Source organism: Molossus molossus, unplaced genomic scaffold (genome assembly GCF_014108415.1).
Source record: "Molossus molossus isolate mMolMol1 unplaced genomic scaffold, mMolMol1.p scaffold_m16_p_16, whole genome shotgun sequence".
In the NCBI taxonomy this organism is placed as follows: Eukaryota; Metazoa; Chordata; class Mammalia; order Chiroptera; family Molossidae; genus Molossus; species Molossus molossus.
Window position 1 is genome coordinate 16006957 of NW_023425351.1, and position 18148 is coordinate 16025104.

Below are 18148 nucleotides of genomic sequence, written 5' to 3' on the forward strand. Positions count from 1 at the left end.
ATTGACTTATTCAAATGAAAATACATTATCGTGCTTCTAGAAAGTAGTTTCTTTCATTAACACAGTCTGAGATAGCTTCTGGAAGCCATCACCAAAATGTTCGGATTCACAAGCAAGATCGGTGAGCAGAACCCGGCCTGAGTCAGTTCCAACGCCACTCAACGCATCTGTCCAAAGCGACGGGAAAGTGGTGGCGTTCCACAAGCTGTCACCTCATCTAATTTCCTCTTGTTCCCAACCACGTATTCACAAACATTTGAATTTGTATTTAAACTCGATATCGTTTAATGGTGGTAAAACACCCAAGCCTGCCCGGGACTGGTCCAAAGGAGGACATTTAACATGGTCCTCCACAAACTGTAGTTCAAAATAGGACAGCATCAGAATCAAAAACTGCTTGATTTCCTGGACAGCAAATAACCTTCCGGGACATATTGTTGCTCCTGAGCCAAAAGGCATGTAGTAATACTTTAACTTGAGTCCATTGCTGTAGAAGGTGGTCTTTGTCTTCCCATGTTCATCAAGATAGCGATCATATTTAAATGTCTGCAATGAAAACACAAAGGAAACAAACCTGTAAGCTACTTTTAAATAAATGTATCTCTTTCTTGACCTGGAAGCTCCAAAAGATAATTTTTCTTTTTTAATCCAATTTATTAGTAATTTAGCAAGTACCCCACCATAAATCAGAAGGTAATAAGGAGCAGGAGTTTAACAAGAACGGATGGGAATAAGAAAGCTTCTGACACCTCCTGCCCTGCCTGGGTGACCAGTGCCTCCGTTAGGCAGAACTGGAAAGAAGAGCTCAGATCAGAAACTAGAAGAGTCAGTATATTATTGGCCTTTGAGCCTCTAATTTCCTGGATTTGGAAGCAGGTACTTTTCAAGGAAAAGGAAAGACAGCGACTTTATTATCACGACTACATATATAATCTAGCAGGATTATGTGATGACAAATATGAGGGAAAAAATGAAAAATCCAGGCCATCATCCAGGTTTTCCAGAATATATGAATATTTGACATAATAAAGGAGACTATCCCCATGGCTTCAATGATCAAATTCGGTAATGGTAATTTCCTCTTTTTTTCTGTCTGGGTAGATATCACCTGGATATTGTACTTTGATGAATAGGCACTTACCAAAGGATCTGGGTAGATTTCCGGATCTAAATGCATTAACTGAGGGTACAGAGCTATGATGTCATCTTTGCGGATATTGTAGGAACCATCCTGGAGGTGCAAAGTGAAGTCCTCTTTAGCCGTCCGGATGTTCAGGGAGGCGCTGGACAGCCTCAGAGACTCCTTGATGATACTATCTAAATATTTTTAAAGGGTGAGGGAAAGAGGGAGGCAAGAAAAACAAATTAAGTATTTAAAGGCCATACAATATAGAATCTGAAATACTTCCAGCAGCCCATAACACACAGCTAAACAGACTCTGGGAAGCTGGTTAAACCCAAATTTCTGAAACTTTTTTCTTTACCACTATGCTGTAATCAACGAAAGTTGTGTCTGAATGTATTTTTTAATCTGAGTTAATAATAATTTTTTGATAAAGTTATAATCTTCTTGATGAATAGAAACTAGACTTTCCTAATTTTATAGACAAATAATCTTATTTATACCTGTCCCTAGACATCTAATTGGGAAAATCAATAAATCACTTTTATGTGAATTATTCAAAGTTTGTCACTTTTGAGATTTAATCTACTAACAATACTGTAATGTAGAAATATTTTTCCATATGTTTAATGCAGTTTTAATTCAGAGTTTACAAAAACTCATTTTCATCTGTACCTAGCTGATGCTTTGTGACAATGCCCTGCCTCCTGGCAAAGACTTAAAGAGACAAAAAGAACCATCCCGTGAGCAGATAAAACATACCAATCTAATGAGGAGGTCCCGCCTGACCTTCTAGCCTCTATCGTTTTCATTGTCATGTTTGGGTGCACCTCACATGAGTGTGTGTAAAATCATAGCATGTTAACACTCTATTTTACAAATGAGGAAGGCAAGGCCCCCAGAAGTGGAGTGACATGTTTGAGGTCTCCCGTGGCGGAGTCCAGCGTGGAACCTGTGTCAGGCCTCCTAGTTCCTTCCGCTAACACACACTGCCCCTAAAAGCATACAATGGCTTCTTTCCTATAGATAAAAATAACAAAATAACTCATTCTTGCTATAAAAGCATAACTTTTTGTGTGTGTTTCTATAAAATATAGAGAAGCAAAAATAAGAAAAATAAACTTCAGTCCATTACTCAGCCCATGCATCTAATTGTAGTTTCTTGGTGGTACTTTTTCCCCCTCTTGATTTCATGAAAATGAATAATATGCTCCCAATTAACTGAAGAATTAGTGTGAGAGAAATTACAAAAGAGACAGAGAACGCAAGCGCAGAGAAGTGGTTGAGATTGTGGGGTCAAGAGTCCCACCTCCGTGAACGTTGTAATTGGTTTCACTACTTCATCCTGGACAGCAACTAAGCCTCTAGGTGCTGGTTTCTTTACTTCTTATGTGGAAAGAGTAACTGTCCTAGTCTAGCACTTCTGTGAAGATCAACACATGGGAAATGCGTAGCATGATGCCTAGAACAAGCAAGTGCGTGATTGATGTACACTGACGATTCCTGGTCCTGGGAGGTGGCGAATGAAATGTAACGTAGGAAGTTGAGCATACCTAGTACCGGCATGTCATTCAGCTGCATCTGATTCAAACAAATAGGTTTGCCTTCTAAGCTGACATTTTGACCAGCATTCTCTAGAGTTTTATTCACTTCCTCAGTAGCTGCTTTCATTGCTTCAGGGCTCCTATTTAAAAGTTAAGAGAAAAGAAAAGAGAGTAAATTTTTTTCTATACCAAAGAATCTGCAAACATACAGGCTTTTCCCCTGTCTTTTAAATAAGTGACCAAAATACCAAAAAGGTGGGAAAGGGGTATTTCTTTCTTTTTCTTTTTACTTGATTTTGTAATCGTGTTTAAGCCCTTGGATATTAGCAGAATTGCTGCTTTAAACGGACCCTGCTATGTAGAAGTAAAACTTTGGTCATGTTTTTATAAATAAATGATTCTCGTATAGATTAAATGGTAAAAGCAGTCATTTATATAGCAGCTGAGGAGACAAAGTGCCTCTAAACTAACAATTGTAAAATACTGGTTAAGTTGTGCAGGCACATTTCCGTTTCCTTCTAAAATCCGTGCCGCAGTTTCAGACAGAACAACGCTTTCCCGTTTACAGTTGTTCTGCAGTGAGTGCTGCTTCGCTCTCCTGCCGGGGCCCCTGGTGCTCAGTGCCCCAGGAAGGATTCGTATGCATGATCACAGTAAGTGGCTCTCAGACATGTATGACTGGTAAGTATCTGTGTGATTACCATACAGTGGCTACTGTTACTGTGTGACATTAAATTGATACTGTAACCTTATTGTAAATACGTGACTTTGTTCTGGACAGAGCTCTCTCAAGTAAAAACTCTGTAAGACATTTACCAATTGAGACAGATTGAGATGGGTTTATTTTTTTATCTGAAATTGTTTTGAAAAGATTTTTTATGTTACAGACATAAAATTATCAGCCATCAATAGAATTTTGGCATTTCCAATTCGAGGGAATAGTAATTTTGTGTCTACGTGACACTAAACATCCAATTTAACTGGGATAATTCAATAAACCATTTGGATGTCAAATTTCCAAAACACAAACACTTTGGAAAGAAATGCCCTTCTGTTGTCCCTAAGTCAGAAATCAGTTAAATACACTTCTATGACTATGAAGACCAGATTCATGGATGTAAGTAGGTATCACGACAAACAGCCTGGGGTAGGAGCAAGGTCTCTGGGCCCAGGGCCTGAGGGACCCTGCACAGCGCACTTCTTTCCAGGGGAAGCTCTCTGCTTCTCTAAGACACGTTTCCCAGCCACAGCTGCTTATGCTAGTTGAATTTCTGCCTTCCACTGAAAGAAAGAAAGAACTGAATAAGTTGCTGGTTACCTCATCATTTGAAATAAGCTCCAGAAAGTGGCCGGAATGGTGTTGGCCTGCGATGCCCACAGGACAGCCAGTTGAGTCTTGGCCTTTTCCATGTCATCTAAGGTGGAGAGCAAGTCATTCAGAAACCTGACCAGTTCTGACAGGTGGTCTCTCTTCCCCAGGCTCTCGTGCCTCAAGCCCTCCGCCAGTTTTTCCCGGGCGTGGTGTGCGGACTTGAACACGTGGATGGGGAGGCCTGCTACCAGGGCTGGAAAGATTTTGTCAAATTCCTTGAAGTTGTCAAGTTTATTTAGAATAAGTGCTCTTTGTGCATCTTGTCCCATAAGATCTCTGCCAAAGAGAGTTAAATACCCAGCTTCGAACATCACTCGGTAGCAGAAGGCATACATCCCCTCCGTCGCCCAGGCAGGCATCTTTGATTCGGGTCCAGCTGGAGGCCTCATGATCAGTTGGAGGTTTTCCATCATGGCTTCTGTGAGGGCGTTCAAGGCGTCGCCCTGCAGAGTTTTGACGAAAGCTTTGCTTATGTTGTCGGTAGTATTTCCATCACTCGGGTCAATGCTTTTGTGCCCAAATGCCTGACAGGAAACAAAACGTGTAAAGAAAGAAATTACACCTAAAAAGAAATTACAGGGCTAATAAATGGCTGAAAAACAAATTAAGCACTCTCATAATTAGGAAAGTTTCCTTTTTTAAAAAGTCTACTTGTGAAAAGCAGGGGTGGGGGGAGGGGCATGGAACTTGACCTGTCCACATACTGTTTCATAGCATTTTACTAATAAATGGCTAAACCATACCCTTTCTTTATGGGCCAGCTTAGACCCCAGCTCCTCAGTGAAATTTTCCTCAACCACTCTATTTGTCTATTTCTTATTTATATTCTGTTAGGGCATTTATCTGCACATTAATTTGATACTAATCAATAGTGGTTTTTAATCATTAGTTCTCTTTCATATTCTTTTAACCAGACTTTAATTTACTTAGTGGGAGACATTGTGTCTAATATTTCTTTGCAGAGACTCAGTTAATGTCAGTTCATTGTTTGCGCTATAAAAAGGGCCTCTTAGATCACATCTAAGTGATGCCAAAAGATCTGGTCAATTCCTTAACAAAATTAAGCAAAGGTTGGCACGAGTGTGGTAGAGCACCTGCTCCGTGTTCGGCTCTCAGCACACGCACGCCGGGTGTCGTGCAAACACAACCGACACGAGGGAGTCTGTGCCGATCTCACGTCTACAGTGTCGTCCGGCTCAGTAAAATATTTCACTTTTATTTCAACCTCATTAGCTAGTTAAGAAATGACAAATCTATACCTATTTCGACTTTGTAAATGATTAGTAATGTGAGGTTTTGTCTAATTTGATTATATTCCTAAGAATCTCCATGGGAGCGTGACTCTCTTCCACATCTCGAAGTCAAAGTACCTCCAAACGACTGAGTAAACGGACACATGAAAAAGTAGAAAACACACAGAGTGCTGTATACTAAGCGTAAAAGTGGTTACCTTTGCAGAAGTAGTGAAATGAAATTTTTTCCAGTCGAAGTATTTTCCATGACACAACACTTTCTGGTAGGACAAGGGATTGGTGATGAAGTGGACGTAGTTGCCCATCAGTCTGCAGGTGAAAACAGAACCATGTTTCCTTTGATTCGCTCTGAGGAATTCGAGAGGATTGGCCCCAAACTGCAGAGCACATCCCAGGTATGGAGTCAGCCCATTCTCCAGAGGTGGTTCACCCACTCGTCTGCAAGACAGAAAAATACAATGGCTATGGAAAATTACACACTGCTTTATATTTATACCAGGTTTTTTCATTTTTTCTACTGACTTCAAACTTCAAAACTCTATAGTTTATAAATACATTTATTTATTTTATTTATTTATTTTTAAGAGAGAGAGAGGAAGGAAGAGGGTGAGAGAGATAGAAACATCAATCAACAGCGATGGACCGCCTCCTGCACAGCCCTTGCCAGGGATCTAGCTCACAACCTGGACATGTGCCTTGACCGGAATTGAACCAGTGACCTCTTGGTGCATGGGTTGATGCTCAGCCCCTGAGCTACACTGGCTGGGCTATAGATACTCTTTAGTGTTGAAGGGGCCTTGCTCTTTTACTAAAATAATGGGTTATATTAACCTAGTCAGATGATATGTTGGTGGAAACAGTTACTGAATCCACCCATCATCCATGCTTACATTCTACAACACTTACTAAATATCCACAATATGCTAATCACTTTTCCCAGTAATGAGGATAAAAGGATGAACAAGGCCAACAAGATTATTGGTCTCAATATGGAGATCAAACTACATTCTAGCATTTATATTTTTTTCTAAGCATCATTTGCCTAAGTCTTTGATTGTTTTCTTTAAAGATATAGAATACTGAATAAAAGAGAGGATTGCAGAGCTAAAGTTTTCACAATCTTCATAGTTTAAAGCTATTATTCTGCGATGATAAAGATAAGAATCTCATTTGAGAAATTGGCTTATTGTAAAATGAAATTAAGTAAAATAAGCATTGACAGAATTATCAATTGTAATTCAATACTCTTTCATGCTATTTTAAATGTTTTTATTAAAGAAATAAACATTCCTGAAGCCTATATAATAATGTATGTCAACTGTAATTGAAAATAAAAAATGCTAATAAAATTTTTTAAATAAAGGATATAAACATTTATTTTCCAACATAAACTGCTATCCCTCCTGATAGAATAACATAGCATAAAATAATTATTTTTATTTTCTTATCTTAAAGATAAGTAGTATAATTAAAACTAGAGCTTAGGTTGAGTCTATACAATACACAAGAGCTAGTTGAATAGAGAATATTAATTTAGTCAGAGCATCTATTTGATCATGTGATAGAAAGAAACCTTTTTCATTGCAGATCCTACTTACCACTTGTGGTCTTACTAATCCAGACTTCCTCTTTATACACACACATAAACATACACAAAGATCTCACAAATTTGCTGTCAGTTATATTTAACAAGTTTGTACATTTTTGCATTACTATTGGTATGCCAAAAGTAAAAATAAAACTGTCAGTATATCTTGTTAGATATAATTTAAAAAACCAAATTTATTGTATAACAATGAAAGTAAAAGAACATTAACTGGGTAAACTTAGATGCAATTTAAAGATGAAACTTTATTTTTACCTTCTCCTCATTCCAAGGATAAGCCACAAACAACAGCACATTGCTATCACAACCCCCCAGATCAAAGACATAGTCATCATTTTGCAAATCCAATGTAAAACCTCTGTGGAGGAGAATCTGAGTAGCAAAGTAAGGATGTAGCTGACCAGAAACTGCAGCTACACTTTTTATACATGGTAAGATCTTACACTTGAGTGACCAAAGCAAACAATTAACCATTTGTTAATCCTATTAGAAAAAAAATAACTGGCCTTGAACTAAGTCCACAGGTATCAGAAGAAGTTCCAAAACAATCAGAGACCTGCAATACTTGATAAGTTGAAGGTCTCTCAAACACATGTTGACTTAACATTCAGATCTGGGAGTGACAGCTGATATTACAAGGTTCTACTGTTTATAAAAAAAACAAATAAACCTGTTCAGGGTGAACAGGTTTATTAAAGAGAGATAGGAAATACAATCATTGAAAGAAAAATAAGCATACGTTCTTATCAAGCCAGTGATTTGATCTGTTACCTTTTGAAGAAGAAATCAATTTAAATGATTTATGAGAGATATAGTGTCAAGTTCCAAGGAAAGAGAATTGGGTGAAATGTTTCTGGGGCTTCATGTTTCGGTGCTTTTACAAAATTATAGCTATTGTACTATATATAGTAACATGGTGCTTACCTAACATCTTTAAGAAAGTATCCCACATAAATGCATCTTTCAATTAAACCATTTTGTGCAAGCATCAAAACTTGATCAACCGGTGGGGGGAGGTGGGTATAGAGGGGATAAACGGTGATGGAAAAATAAATAAATAAATAAATAGCTATTTAAAAAACTCTATCAACCATTTTTTTTCTTATTGAAACTATGTTTATTCATTTTTGTAATTGTTAAAATAACACAATTTTATTTCAAATAACTTAAAACTATCTGAAAAATATCTTGGTAGAAAGTGGAGGTCAGGTCATCATTTACCTTCCCTACTACCCCCCACTCAAAGGTAACCACTGTTAATTGGTTGGTATATATCTTTTCAAACTTTATTTCTGTGTACACACACACACACACATACACTTTTTAATCCTCATCCGAGGACATTTTTCTATTTTTTGTTCAGATAGAGTGGGCAGGAGAGAGAGAGAGAGAAACGTCAATGTGAAAGGGACACACCGAGTGGCTGCCTCCCGCACAACCCAACCAGGGCCAGGGACAAACTGCAACCGAGGTACATGCCCTTAACAGGAACCAAACCGGGGTCTCTCTGGACCATAGGCTGATGCTCTAACCACTGAGCAAACTGGCCAGGGCTATACACATATATATTGATTGAGCACCTGTTTTGTGCCCAAAACCCTTCAAAGGTTTTCTGGTTACAGGTGTTCATAAGATGGACACATTCTCTAACAGAGGCTCTATTTCAGTAGAGACAGATAATAAAATATAAGTGCTATGAATAAAATAAAACTAGCTGTAGAGAGCTATTGGAGGATCAGAGCAACTTTAAGTGGTGGTTAAGCTCTGAATGACAGGAAGGGATTAGCCAAGTGAAAATCAGAAGGAAGAGAACTTCAGGAAGAGGGAGGTACCTCTATGAGCCAGAAAAAAGGTAAATAGATTGGAGCAGAGTGAATGAGGGGAAATGTGGTTAAGATATAAAGGCAAATGTAGTTAGGAGCTAGTTCATACACAGGGATGCATTAGAGTAGGGAGAGACAGATTTTGGAGAACAATAGATCAAAATACTATTTTGGACATTTAAATTTGAGAGAACTATTAGATATCCAAGGATCAATGTTAAATTGGCAGTTGAGCTTAAGGGTCTGAAGCGAGGGAGAAAAGCTGGGATTGGAAATAAAAATCTCAAGTCATCAGCATTTGGATGGTATTTAAAGCCAAAAGACCTTATAAGATCACCTAGGGAGACAATCAACCCTGAGAAAAGAATAGAGCCCAACACCAGACCACAGAGTATTCCATTTACTGAGGTGAGGCAGAGAGCAGGAAAAGGAAGGATGGACAGGAAAGAACCAGGAAGAAAAGCAAGAAAATATGGTGTCTCAGAAAGACAGAGGAGAATGCATTTAAAGAAAGATGAGTAATTAACTACATCATATGCTACTTTGAGGTAGAGTAAGATGACAAAAAAATGACCACTAGATTTGACAATATGTAGACAGCTGGTGAGTCACCCATAAACACACACACACAGATGGGGTTATGTTAAAGACCTTTTTATAGCATGTAAAACAATGAATACATATTGTGGACATTTCCTGTGACAACACTTATCTATGTATTATGTGTGTGTGTGTGTGTGTGTGTGTGTGTGTGTATCCTCATTTTAAATGTGTATATTCTTTCATTCATTAAATGTACTATAGTTTACTGATTTCCTATTGATGTATATTTAGTTTGTTTCCACTTTTGGCCATAGAACCCATACGTTTAGTTTATGCTTTTATTTTTTTTCCTCCTTAAACAGAGAACACAAATCTTTTTGTGTAATTTATTATCATAATTATTAATATCCATCATTGCATGCAGTACATAGATTTCCCAATCTATTTAGGTTTTCTGGGGTTTTGTGCATATTAACCACATTTAGTCTGATGTGTGCTTTTAAATTATTATATCTTTTTCTATTTTTTTTTACTTCATTATATATTTTTATTTATTTTTATTTTTAACTCATCTTTATTGTTGAATGTATTACAGATATTCTCCTCTTTTTTCCCCATTGATTCCCTCCTCCCCAATCCTGCCCCCCTCCTGCCTTCCTCACACTATTGTCAGTGTTCATCGGTTATGCATGTATGCATAGAATTTCTTTGGTTTTTCTCATCCCAACCTCTCTCCTCTCTTCCCTTTGAGGTTCATCAGTCTAACAACCAATCTGTTCTTCTTAATTTCTTTATCTTTTCACCCATCTCCCCATCTGCCACCCATCTGGCAAGCAACAAAAAGTTCTTGGTATCTATGAGTCTGTTTCTGTTCTGCTTGCTCATTTTGTTTGTAGATTCAGTTGTTGATAGATATGTATTAATTGCCACTTTATTGTTCATCTCCTTCAAGAAGACCCTTCAACATTTCATATAATACTGGTTTGGTGGTGATAAACTTTTTAAGCTTTTTCTTGTCTGGGAAACTCTTGATATGTCCATCGATTTCAAATGCTAGCTATGCAGGATAGAGTAATCTTAGTTGTAGGTCATTGCTTTTCATCACCTTGAATATCTCTTGCCACTCCTTTCTGGCCTGCAAAGTTTCTTTTGAGAAATCAGCTAGTCTAATGGGAGCTCCTTTGTAGGTAATGGACTGCTTTTCTCTTGCTGCTTTTAAGATTCTCTCTTTGGCCCTGGCCAGTTTGGCTCAGCGGTTGAGTGTCGGCCTGCGGACCAGAGAGTCCTCAGTTTGGTTCCTGCTAGGGCCACGTACCACCACCAAAAAAAAAAATTTTTCTCTTTGTATTTAACCTTTGGCATTTTGATAATGATGTTTCTTGGTGTGGACCTCTTTGGGTTCAACTTGTTGGGACTCTCTGTGCTTCCTGGACTTGTATGTCTGTTTCCTTCACAGAGTTAGGTAAGTTTTCTGTCATTATTGTTTCAAATAGGTTTTCAATGTCTTGCTCGCTCTCTTCTCCCTCTGGCACCCCTATGATGCAAATGTTGGCACACTTAAATTTGTCCCAGAGGCTCCTTATACTATCCTAATTTTTTTTTTTTTTTTTTGGTACAGGCCCCTAGTGGGAACCAAACCCGGGACTCTCTGGTCCACAGGCCGATGCTCCAACCACTGAGCCAAACTGGCCAGGGCTATCCTCATTTTTTTGGATTCCTTTTTCTTTTTGCTGTTCTGATTGGGTGTTTTCTGCTTCCTTATATTCCAAATTGATGGTTTGCTTCTTGATTTTACCTACTCTACTATTGATTCCCTGTAAATTATTTTTATTTCCATTAGTACATCCTTCACTTCTGACTGGTCCTTTTTGATGTTGTTGATGTTCTCACTAAGTTCCTTGGAGGTCTTCTAAGTCCCTTGAAGGTCTCACGAAGTCCCCTGAATGTCTCAACAAGTTTCTTGAGCAATCTTATAACCTAAACATTGTGCTTTGAACTCTGCATCTGATTGATTGCTTATCTCCATTTTGTTTAGTTCTTTTCCTAGAGTTTTGTTCTTTTCTTTCGTCTGGGACATGTTTCTTTGTCTCCTCATTTTGGCTGCTTCCTTGTGATTATTTCTGTGTATTAGGTAGAGTTGCTATGTCTCCTAGGCTTTGTAGTGGGGCCTATTGTTGTAGGTGTCCTGCAGGATCCAGTTGCACAGTCTCCCTGATCACCCCAGCTGGGCGCTTGAGGTGCACCCCTAGTGCGGACTATACACCCTTCTGTTGTAATTGAGTCTTGATTGCTGTTGGCATGTCAATGGGAGGGAATTACTCAGGCTGATCAGCTGCAAGGACTGGTTGTGCCCACTAGCTACTGGCCTCTGACTACCTTGGTGGATCAGCTGTGTAGGGGCCCAATACACAGAGCAAGATTTACTTCATCAGAGGCTCTGGTACCCACTGAGCCACTCACTAAGTGTGTCACTTGTGGAGGTGGTTGGGTGGTGGGGTTTCAATGTGGTCTGAAGCTGTCCACTGGGTGTGCTGGCTCTGGGGCAAGGTCAGCCACTGCCTGTGTTCTATCTGGGGCCACCAGCATAAGCTACAAAGTGATCTGCAAATGGCTGCTTCTTGTGCTGGGCTTGGAGGTGTCCAGGAAAAGCCAAGTTGTGAACCAAGGCTGACTGCTTCTAGTGCCAGGCCTGGGCCCACTTAATGAGAGATATGGGGCTTGCTGAGACCAGATGCTGCTTGTTTGAGAGATTTTAGAAAACTCTGAAGCAGGATCCAAGACAGGCCAATCCTAAGGTAAAGCCTTTGGAGACAGCTTGGGTGGGCCCAAAAGTTGGGTGGGGCGGGGCCTCAGGGAATCACCAGGGGAAGGCAAACAGTGTGAGCCACGTTATGGAGTCCCAGATATGGTGGCCCTCTGCCACCCCAGGGAAGGGCTCACCAAAGGAACATCAGCTTCTGCCAGCACCTCTGTCCAAGAGAAGGCTGTCCCCTCCAGCCCTTGTTTTAAGGCCAAACAGCTCAGTTATTCCCTACATGTATCTGGCGCTCCTCAAGCTGCCTCTCCTCCACATTTAGAGGGAGTGAGTCTGAGTAAGTTCATGTTCAGGCCCTTTAAGAGGAGCTTCCTGGGGTTCCAGCTGACTCAGCCTCCCTCAGCCTCAGTTCCTGCTGGTTTTACAGCCAAAAGTGATGAGGACTTCTCTTCCTGGCACTGGAACCCTGAGCGGGGCACCTGGTGTGGGACGGGGACCCCTCAGTCCTCAGGAAGGACCTTCCCAGCCAAGGTGTCCTCCTGATTTTTATCAGCCACTCATGGGTGTGGGACCAGGCCGTCCGCCTCTGCCCCTCCTACCAGTCTCGATGTGGCTGCTGCTTTAATTCCGTAGTTGTAGGACTTCCATTCAGCTTGATTTCAGGCAGTTCTGAATGATGGTTGTTCTGTAGGTTAGTTGTAACTTTGATGTGGTTGTGGGAGGACGCGATACTGCGTTTACCTACCCGCCATCTTGACCGTGAAACTTCTCTTTTTTCTATGTTAAAGCTAAACCTTTGTGTGGCTTATCACAGTGGGATATCACAGTTAGAAAAAAAACACCATTCTAATATCTAAACAACTTTTTAGAATCACCTCAAACAAAAAAATGAAATCAAACAAACACATGTGAAGGAATGGCTACATGGGACCTCTAAGTACTATCTCTGCAACTTCCTGTGCATCTATCATTACATCGAAATTTAAAGATTCTCCAAATGGTAAAGGGGAAATACATTCACAGCCCCAGAAAAAAACTACCTTAAGTCTTGTCTTCTTCACCCCCTTTCAGAACACCATAAACTCCTTTCAAATATAGTCTGGTTAGTGTTTCTCTCCATGTCCCTTACCCTGGTTTATTCTTCTTCCTCCTTCACTTACTATCTCTCCTCCACACAACAAAAGCCCAAGAAACACATACGCAGGTTTCTTTAGTTGGCCAAAGAAAAACAGCAGTTTGAATATCCATATTTATTTTTTTCTTGTCACATGTGGCTTATATCTTCCTTCTGAGGATGCCACTTCTTGCTACTGTCACATATCCATGAGTGACATCTATCACACTCCTAATATTCTGTTTCTCATCTGGTGGGTAGAAATTCAGATGTTTGATAGAGTTATTAAAACTTAATAGGCTGGCCCGGCTAGTGTGGCTCACTGATTGAGCGTCGACCATGTACCAAGAGGTGGCCAGTTCGATTCCCAGTGAGGGCACATGCCCAGATTGTGTGCCTGATCCCCAGTGGGGGGCATCAGGAGGCGGCAAGTCAATGCTCTCTCTCATCGATATTTCTATCTCTCTCTCTCCCTCTCCCTTCTTCTCTCTCTAAAATCAATAAAGAAAAAATATCAGGAAAAAAAATGTAAGTGCTACCAACTTACAAAAAACATCAAAAAGAGTTACTTTTTGTATGTGGTATGAAGCAGGGGGTCCAACTTTACTGTTTTGCATGTAGATATCCAGTTGTCTCGGCACCATTTGTGGAAAGGAATGTTCATTCCTACTGACATCTCTTGGCACCCTTGTTGAAAATCAAGTAACCGTACATGTAAGGGGTTTATTTTTGGACTCTCAATTCAATTTTCTATTGACTTACATATCTATTTTTATGGCAACACCATAAAGTCTTGATTACTATAGGCCTGTAGTAAGTTTTTAAATCAGGAAGTGTGAGTCCTCCCACTTTGTTCTTTTTCAAGATTGTTTTGGATGTTCTGGATCTCTTACATTCCCATATGAATTTTGGAATTAGGTTGTAAATCTCTACAAAAGAAAAAAGGACTCTGGGCTTTTGATAAGGATTGCATTCACTCTGCAGATTTATTTGGAGAGTATTTTCATCTTAACAATATAAAGCCTCCTGATCCATGAACATGGGATATCTTTCCATTTATTTAGGGCTGATGTAATTTCTTTCAATGATGTTTTGTAGTTTTTAGTATACAAGTCTTGCACTTTTTTTTGTTAAATTTATTTCCGCATTATTTTATTTTTACTGATACTGTTTACAGAGAATTGTTTTCTTAATTTCATTTATAGATTGCTCATTGCTAGTGTATAAAAATAAACTAAATTTTTGGATGTTGAGTTTTGCATTCTGTGGCTTTGCTTAAGTATTTTATTAGCTCTAAGAGGGTGTTGTGTGTGTGTGTGTGTGTGTGTTCTTTAAAAATTTCAATATACAAGATCACATCTCATGAAAATATAGTTTTTCTTTCAAATACATATGTCTTTTATTTCTTTTTCTTGCCTAACTGCCTTGGATATAACTTCCAGTACAGTGTTGAATAGAAGTGACAAGAGCAGATGTCCTTGTCTTATTCCTGATCTTTGAGGAAAAGTTTTAGTCTTTCACTATTAAGTATAATATTAGCTGTGGGTTTTTTTATTTATTTTTTATCCTCACCTGAGGACATTTTTCCATTTTTTGTTCAGGTAGAGTGGGAGGGAGAGAGAGGAACAGAGAGAGAGAGAGAAACATCGATGTGAAAGGAACACATCGAGCGGCTGCCACCCGCACAACGGACCAGGGCCGGGGACAAACTGCAACCGAGGTACGCGCCCTTAGCGGGAACTGAACCCAGGTCTCTCAGGACCGCAGGCCGACGCTCTAACCGCTGAGCCAAACCGGCCAGGGCTAGCTGTGGGCTTTTTATAGATACCCTTTATAGATATTACCCTTGAGGTAGTATCCTTCTATTTCTTGGTGTTTTGTTTTTTGTTTTTAAGTGTTTTTATCATGAAAGGGTATGGGGCTTTTGCTAAATAGTTTTTCTGCATCTACTGAGATAATTATGTGGTTTTTGTTCTTATTGTATTAATATGGTGTATTTCATTGATTGATTTGTGCATATTGAACCACATTTGGTAATAGCATGCAATGCTTTTTATGTGTTGCTATATTTAGTTTGCTAATATTTGTTGAGAATTTTTGCATTTATATTCATAAAGGATATTGGTCTGTAGATTATTTTACTTGTGGTATCATTATCTGATTTTGGTATCAGATAATATTGGGTCCATAGTGAGGTGGAAAGTAATCTCTTCTTTTCTAATATTTGGATAAATTGTGAAGGATTGGGGTTATTCCTTGGTAGTAGAATTCACCAGTGAAGCTACCTAGTTCTGAGCTTTTATTTGCATAATTAAAAAATTTTTAACTTCAATATTTTTTTCTTGTTATATAGGTCTATTCAGATATTTTATTTATTCTTCAGTCAGTTTTGTAGTTTGTGTTTTCTGAAATGTGTCCATTTCATCTGGTTTATCTGTTTGCATACAATTGCTCTCAGCATTCCTTTATTCCTTTTTCCATTTTATTTCTGTAATGTGGTAATAATGTCCTCTCTTTTATTCTTCATTTTAGTAATTGAGTTTTCTCTCTCTGTATTTTCCATTTCGGGGGGGGGGCGGTTAATCTAGCTAAAGGTTTATCAATTTTGTTGATCTTTACAAAGAAACAACTTTTGGTTTTGTTTATTTTATCTATTATTTTTCTATTCTTTATTGCATTTATTTCTCCTCTGGTTTTTATTATTTCCTTCCTACTGCATGTTTTGGGTTTATCTTGCTCTTATATTTTTTTCTAGGCCCTTAAGGTGAAAGGTTAGTTTATTAATTTGAGATCTTTCTTTTTTTAATATAGGCAGTTATATTTTTCCTTCTAAGCATTGTTTTTACTGCATTAATTTTTGATATGTTATTTTTTTTTATTTCATTCATCTCAAATTATTTTCTACTTTACTTTGTGTTTTCTTCTTTGATCCATTGGTTATTTAAAGTGTGTTATTTAATTTCCACATATTTGTGAATTTCCAAAGTTTTTTTGTTACTAAATTCATTCCATCATGATTAGAGAACATACTTTGTATAATTTTAATTTTTTAAAAGGTATTAAGACTTGTTTTATGATCTCACATATATCTGTCTTAGAGAATATTCCACATGTACGTGAGACTTTGTATTCTGCTTTTGCTGTGTGGAGTGTTCTATATATGTCTATTAAGTCTAGTTTGCTTAGAAGGTTGTTCAGGTCTTCTAGTTCCCTGTTGGCCTTTTATCTAGTTGCTCTACATATTATTAAAAGTTAGATATTGAATCTCCTAATTATTATTGCTGAATTGCCTGTTTCTCCCTTAAATTCTGTCAGTCTTGCTTAATGTATTTTAGGAGTTTTTGTTAGGTACCTATATATTTATAACTTTTATACTTCTTTTGTTGGATGGGTTCTTTTATCATTCTAGAATATTTGGCAATAATTTTGTCTGATATTTGCTTACTTTTTCTATTAATGTGCATTTTTAGAAAATATTAAATATGTTCTAACCATAGTACAAACCAGATGGTAATATAAACATTAGTTAAATTTTGGTTGTTTTAGAGTTTATTCGTTACTTTTTCCCTAATGTACTAATATATTTGTACTACAGTCTGCTTTGGTCTCATGTTTTAAGAAACTAGGGCTCATATTACCCTCTAGTGGACAGCCATGCACATTGACACTTCCTCTGTAGTTAAAGAAATTGGAGGAAGCAACCAACTCTCACTGAGGGAACTGTAAACAAAATTAATTTTAGACTGTTAAAGGATAAAAAGCACTTATCAGAGCAAAAGGAGCTACAGCCTTGGAGACACAGATTTAGGGAGTTACCTAAATTGTGTTTCAAGACAAAAGGGAGGTCATCTTTTATAGAGAAAGTTCCCACCAAAGGTCCCAATTTTATGCAGATGAGGTTGCCAAATTATACAGTCCCACATGTGCAGTTCTGATTGCTCAGTATAGATGCAAACAAGGATACAATTTGTGTGATTCTGTTTGGACAGGGCAGGTCTCAGTCCATTGATAAAGAGAGGAAAGCAAGTGGTTCACTCAGATGGCTTAAACAAGTGGGATAGTGTGAAATCTCAATCTGAGGTCCTTTCTGTTATACAGAGTATGAGAGGAGCCCCTGTCAGCAAATGGCTGCTCGACATTTATTATTCATAAAATCTGAGCCCTCAGTTGATCACATGGAAAGTCCATCTGAGCAGATAAATTCCTTCTCAGGGTTCACAGAACCATGAAATAGAATACTAGAAAGCATGTATAAACCCAATTTAAATAAACAGAACTCTGGGACTTCCGGCCAAGAAGACGGGTAGGTAAACATGGTACCACATCCTCCCACAACCACATCTAAGTTACAACAAAACTACAGAACAACCATTATGCAAAACTGTTTGAAATCAAGCTGAATGGAAGTCCTACAACTATGAAATTAAAGCAGCAGCCTCATCGAGACTGGTAGGAGGGCGGAGGCGGACCGGCTCATCCCACACCCACGTGTGGCAGATAAAAATCAGGAGAATACCTTAGGTGGGAAGGTCCTCTCTGAGGACTGAGGGGTCCCCATCCCATACCACGTGCCCAGCTCAGGGTTCCAGTGCCAGGAAGAGAAACCCCCATCACTTCTGGCTGTAAATCCAGTTAGAACTGAGGCTGAGGGAGGTTGAGGCGGCTGGAGCCCCAGGCAGCTCCTCTTAAAGGGCCTGCACATGGACTTACTCAGACTTGCACCTTCCAGGCTCCAGCGTGGGGAGTGTGGAGGAGGCAGCTTGAAAGGCACCAGAGACATATGGGGAAGAACTGAGATGTTTGGCATTGGAGAGAGGGCTGGAGAGACAGCGTTCTCCTGGACAGACGTGGTATCAGAGGCCTTTATTCCTTTGGTGAGCCCTTCCCTGGGGCAGCAAAAGGCAGTCATATCTAAGACTCCAGCAACTTGTCTCACACTGGTTGCCCTGCCCTGGTGACTCCTTGAGGCCCCGCCCCACCCAACTTTCAGGCCCACCCAAGCTGTTGCCAGTTGC

At 39.1% G+C, this 18148-nt stretch overlaps 1 protein-coding gene across 1 annotated transcript; it reads right to left on the minus strand.

Annotated features, from left to right (window-relative positions):
* Positions 1-246: 246 nt before the first annotated feature.
* Positions 247-7233, minus strand: LOC118631757 (cytochrome P450 7A1). The gene is made up of 6 exons (XM_036264346.1): positions 7154-7233; positions 5490-5730; positions 3986-4563; positions 2677-2807; positions 1142-1317; positions 247-546 (listed from the first exon to the last, which is right to left on the minus strand). The coding sequence occupies exons 1-6, from the start codon at positions 7231-7233 to the stop codon at positions 247-249; spliced, it is 1506 nt and encodes a 501-aa protein (XP_036120239.1).
* Between the last annotated feature and the right edge of the window lie 10915 nt (positions 7234-18148).

Bases quoted from the DNA above. Each gene is read 5' to 3' on its own strand.
- LOC118631757 (XM_036264346.1), bottom strand. From the start codon at position 7,233: ATGATGACTATGTCTTTGATCTGGGGGGTTGTGATAGCAATGTGCTGT. The intron at 5,731-7,153 runs GTAAAAATAAAG...TCTGTCTTGCAG, and splicing joins ATCCTTGGAATGAGGAGAAG to ACGAGTGGGTGAACCACCTC. The intron at 1,318-2,676 runs GTATGCTCAACT...AAAAATATTTAG, and splicing joins GAATGACATGCCGGTACTAG to ATAGTATCATCAAGGAGTCT.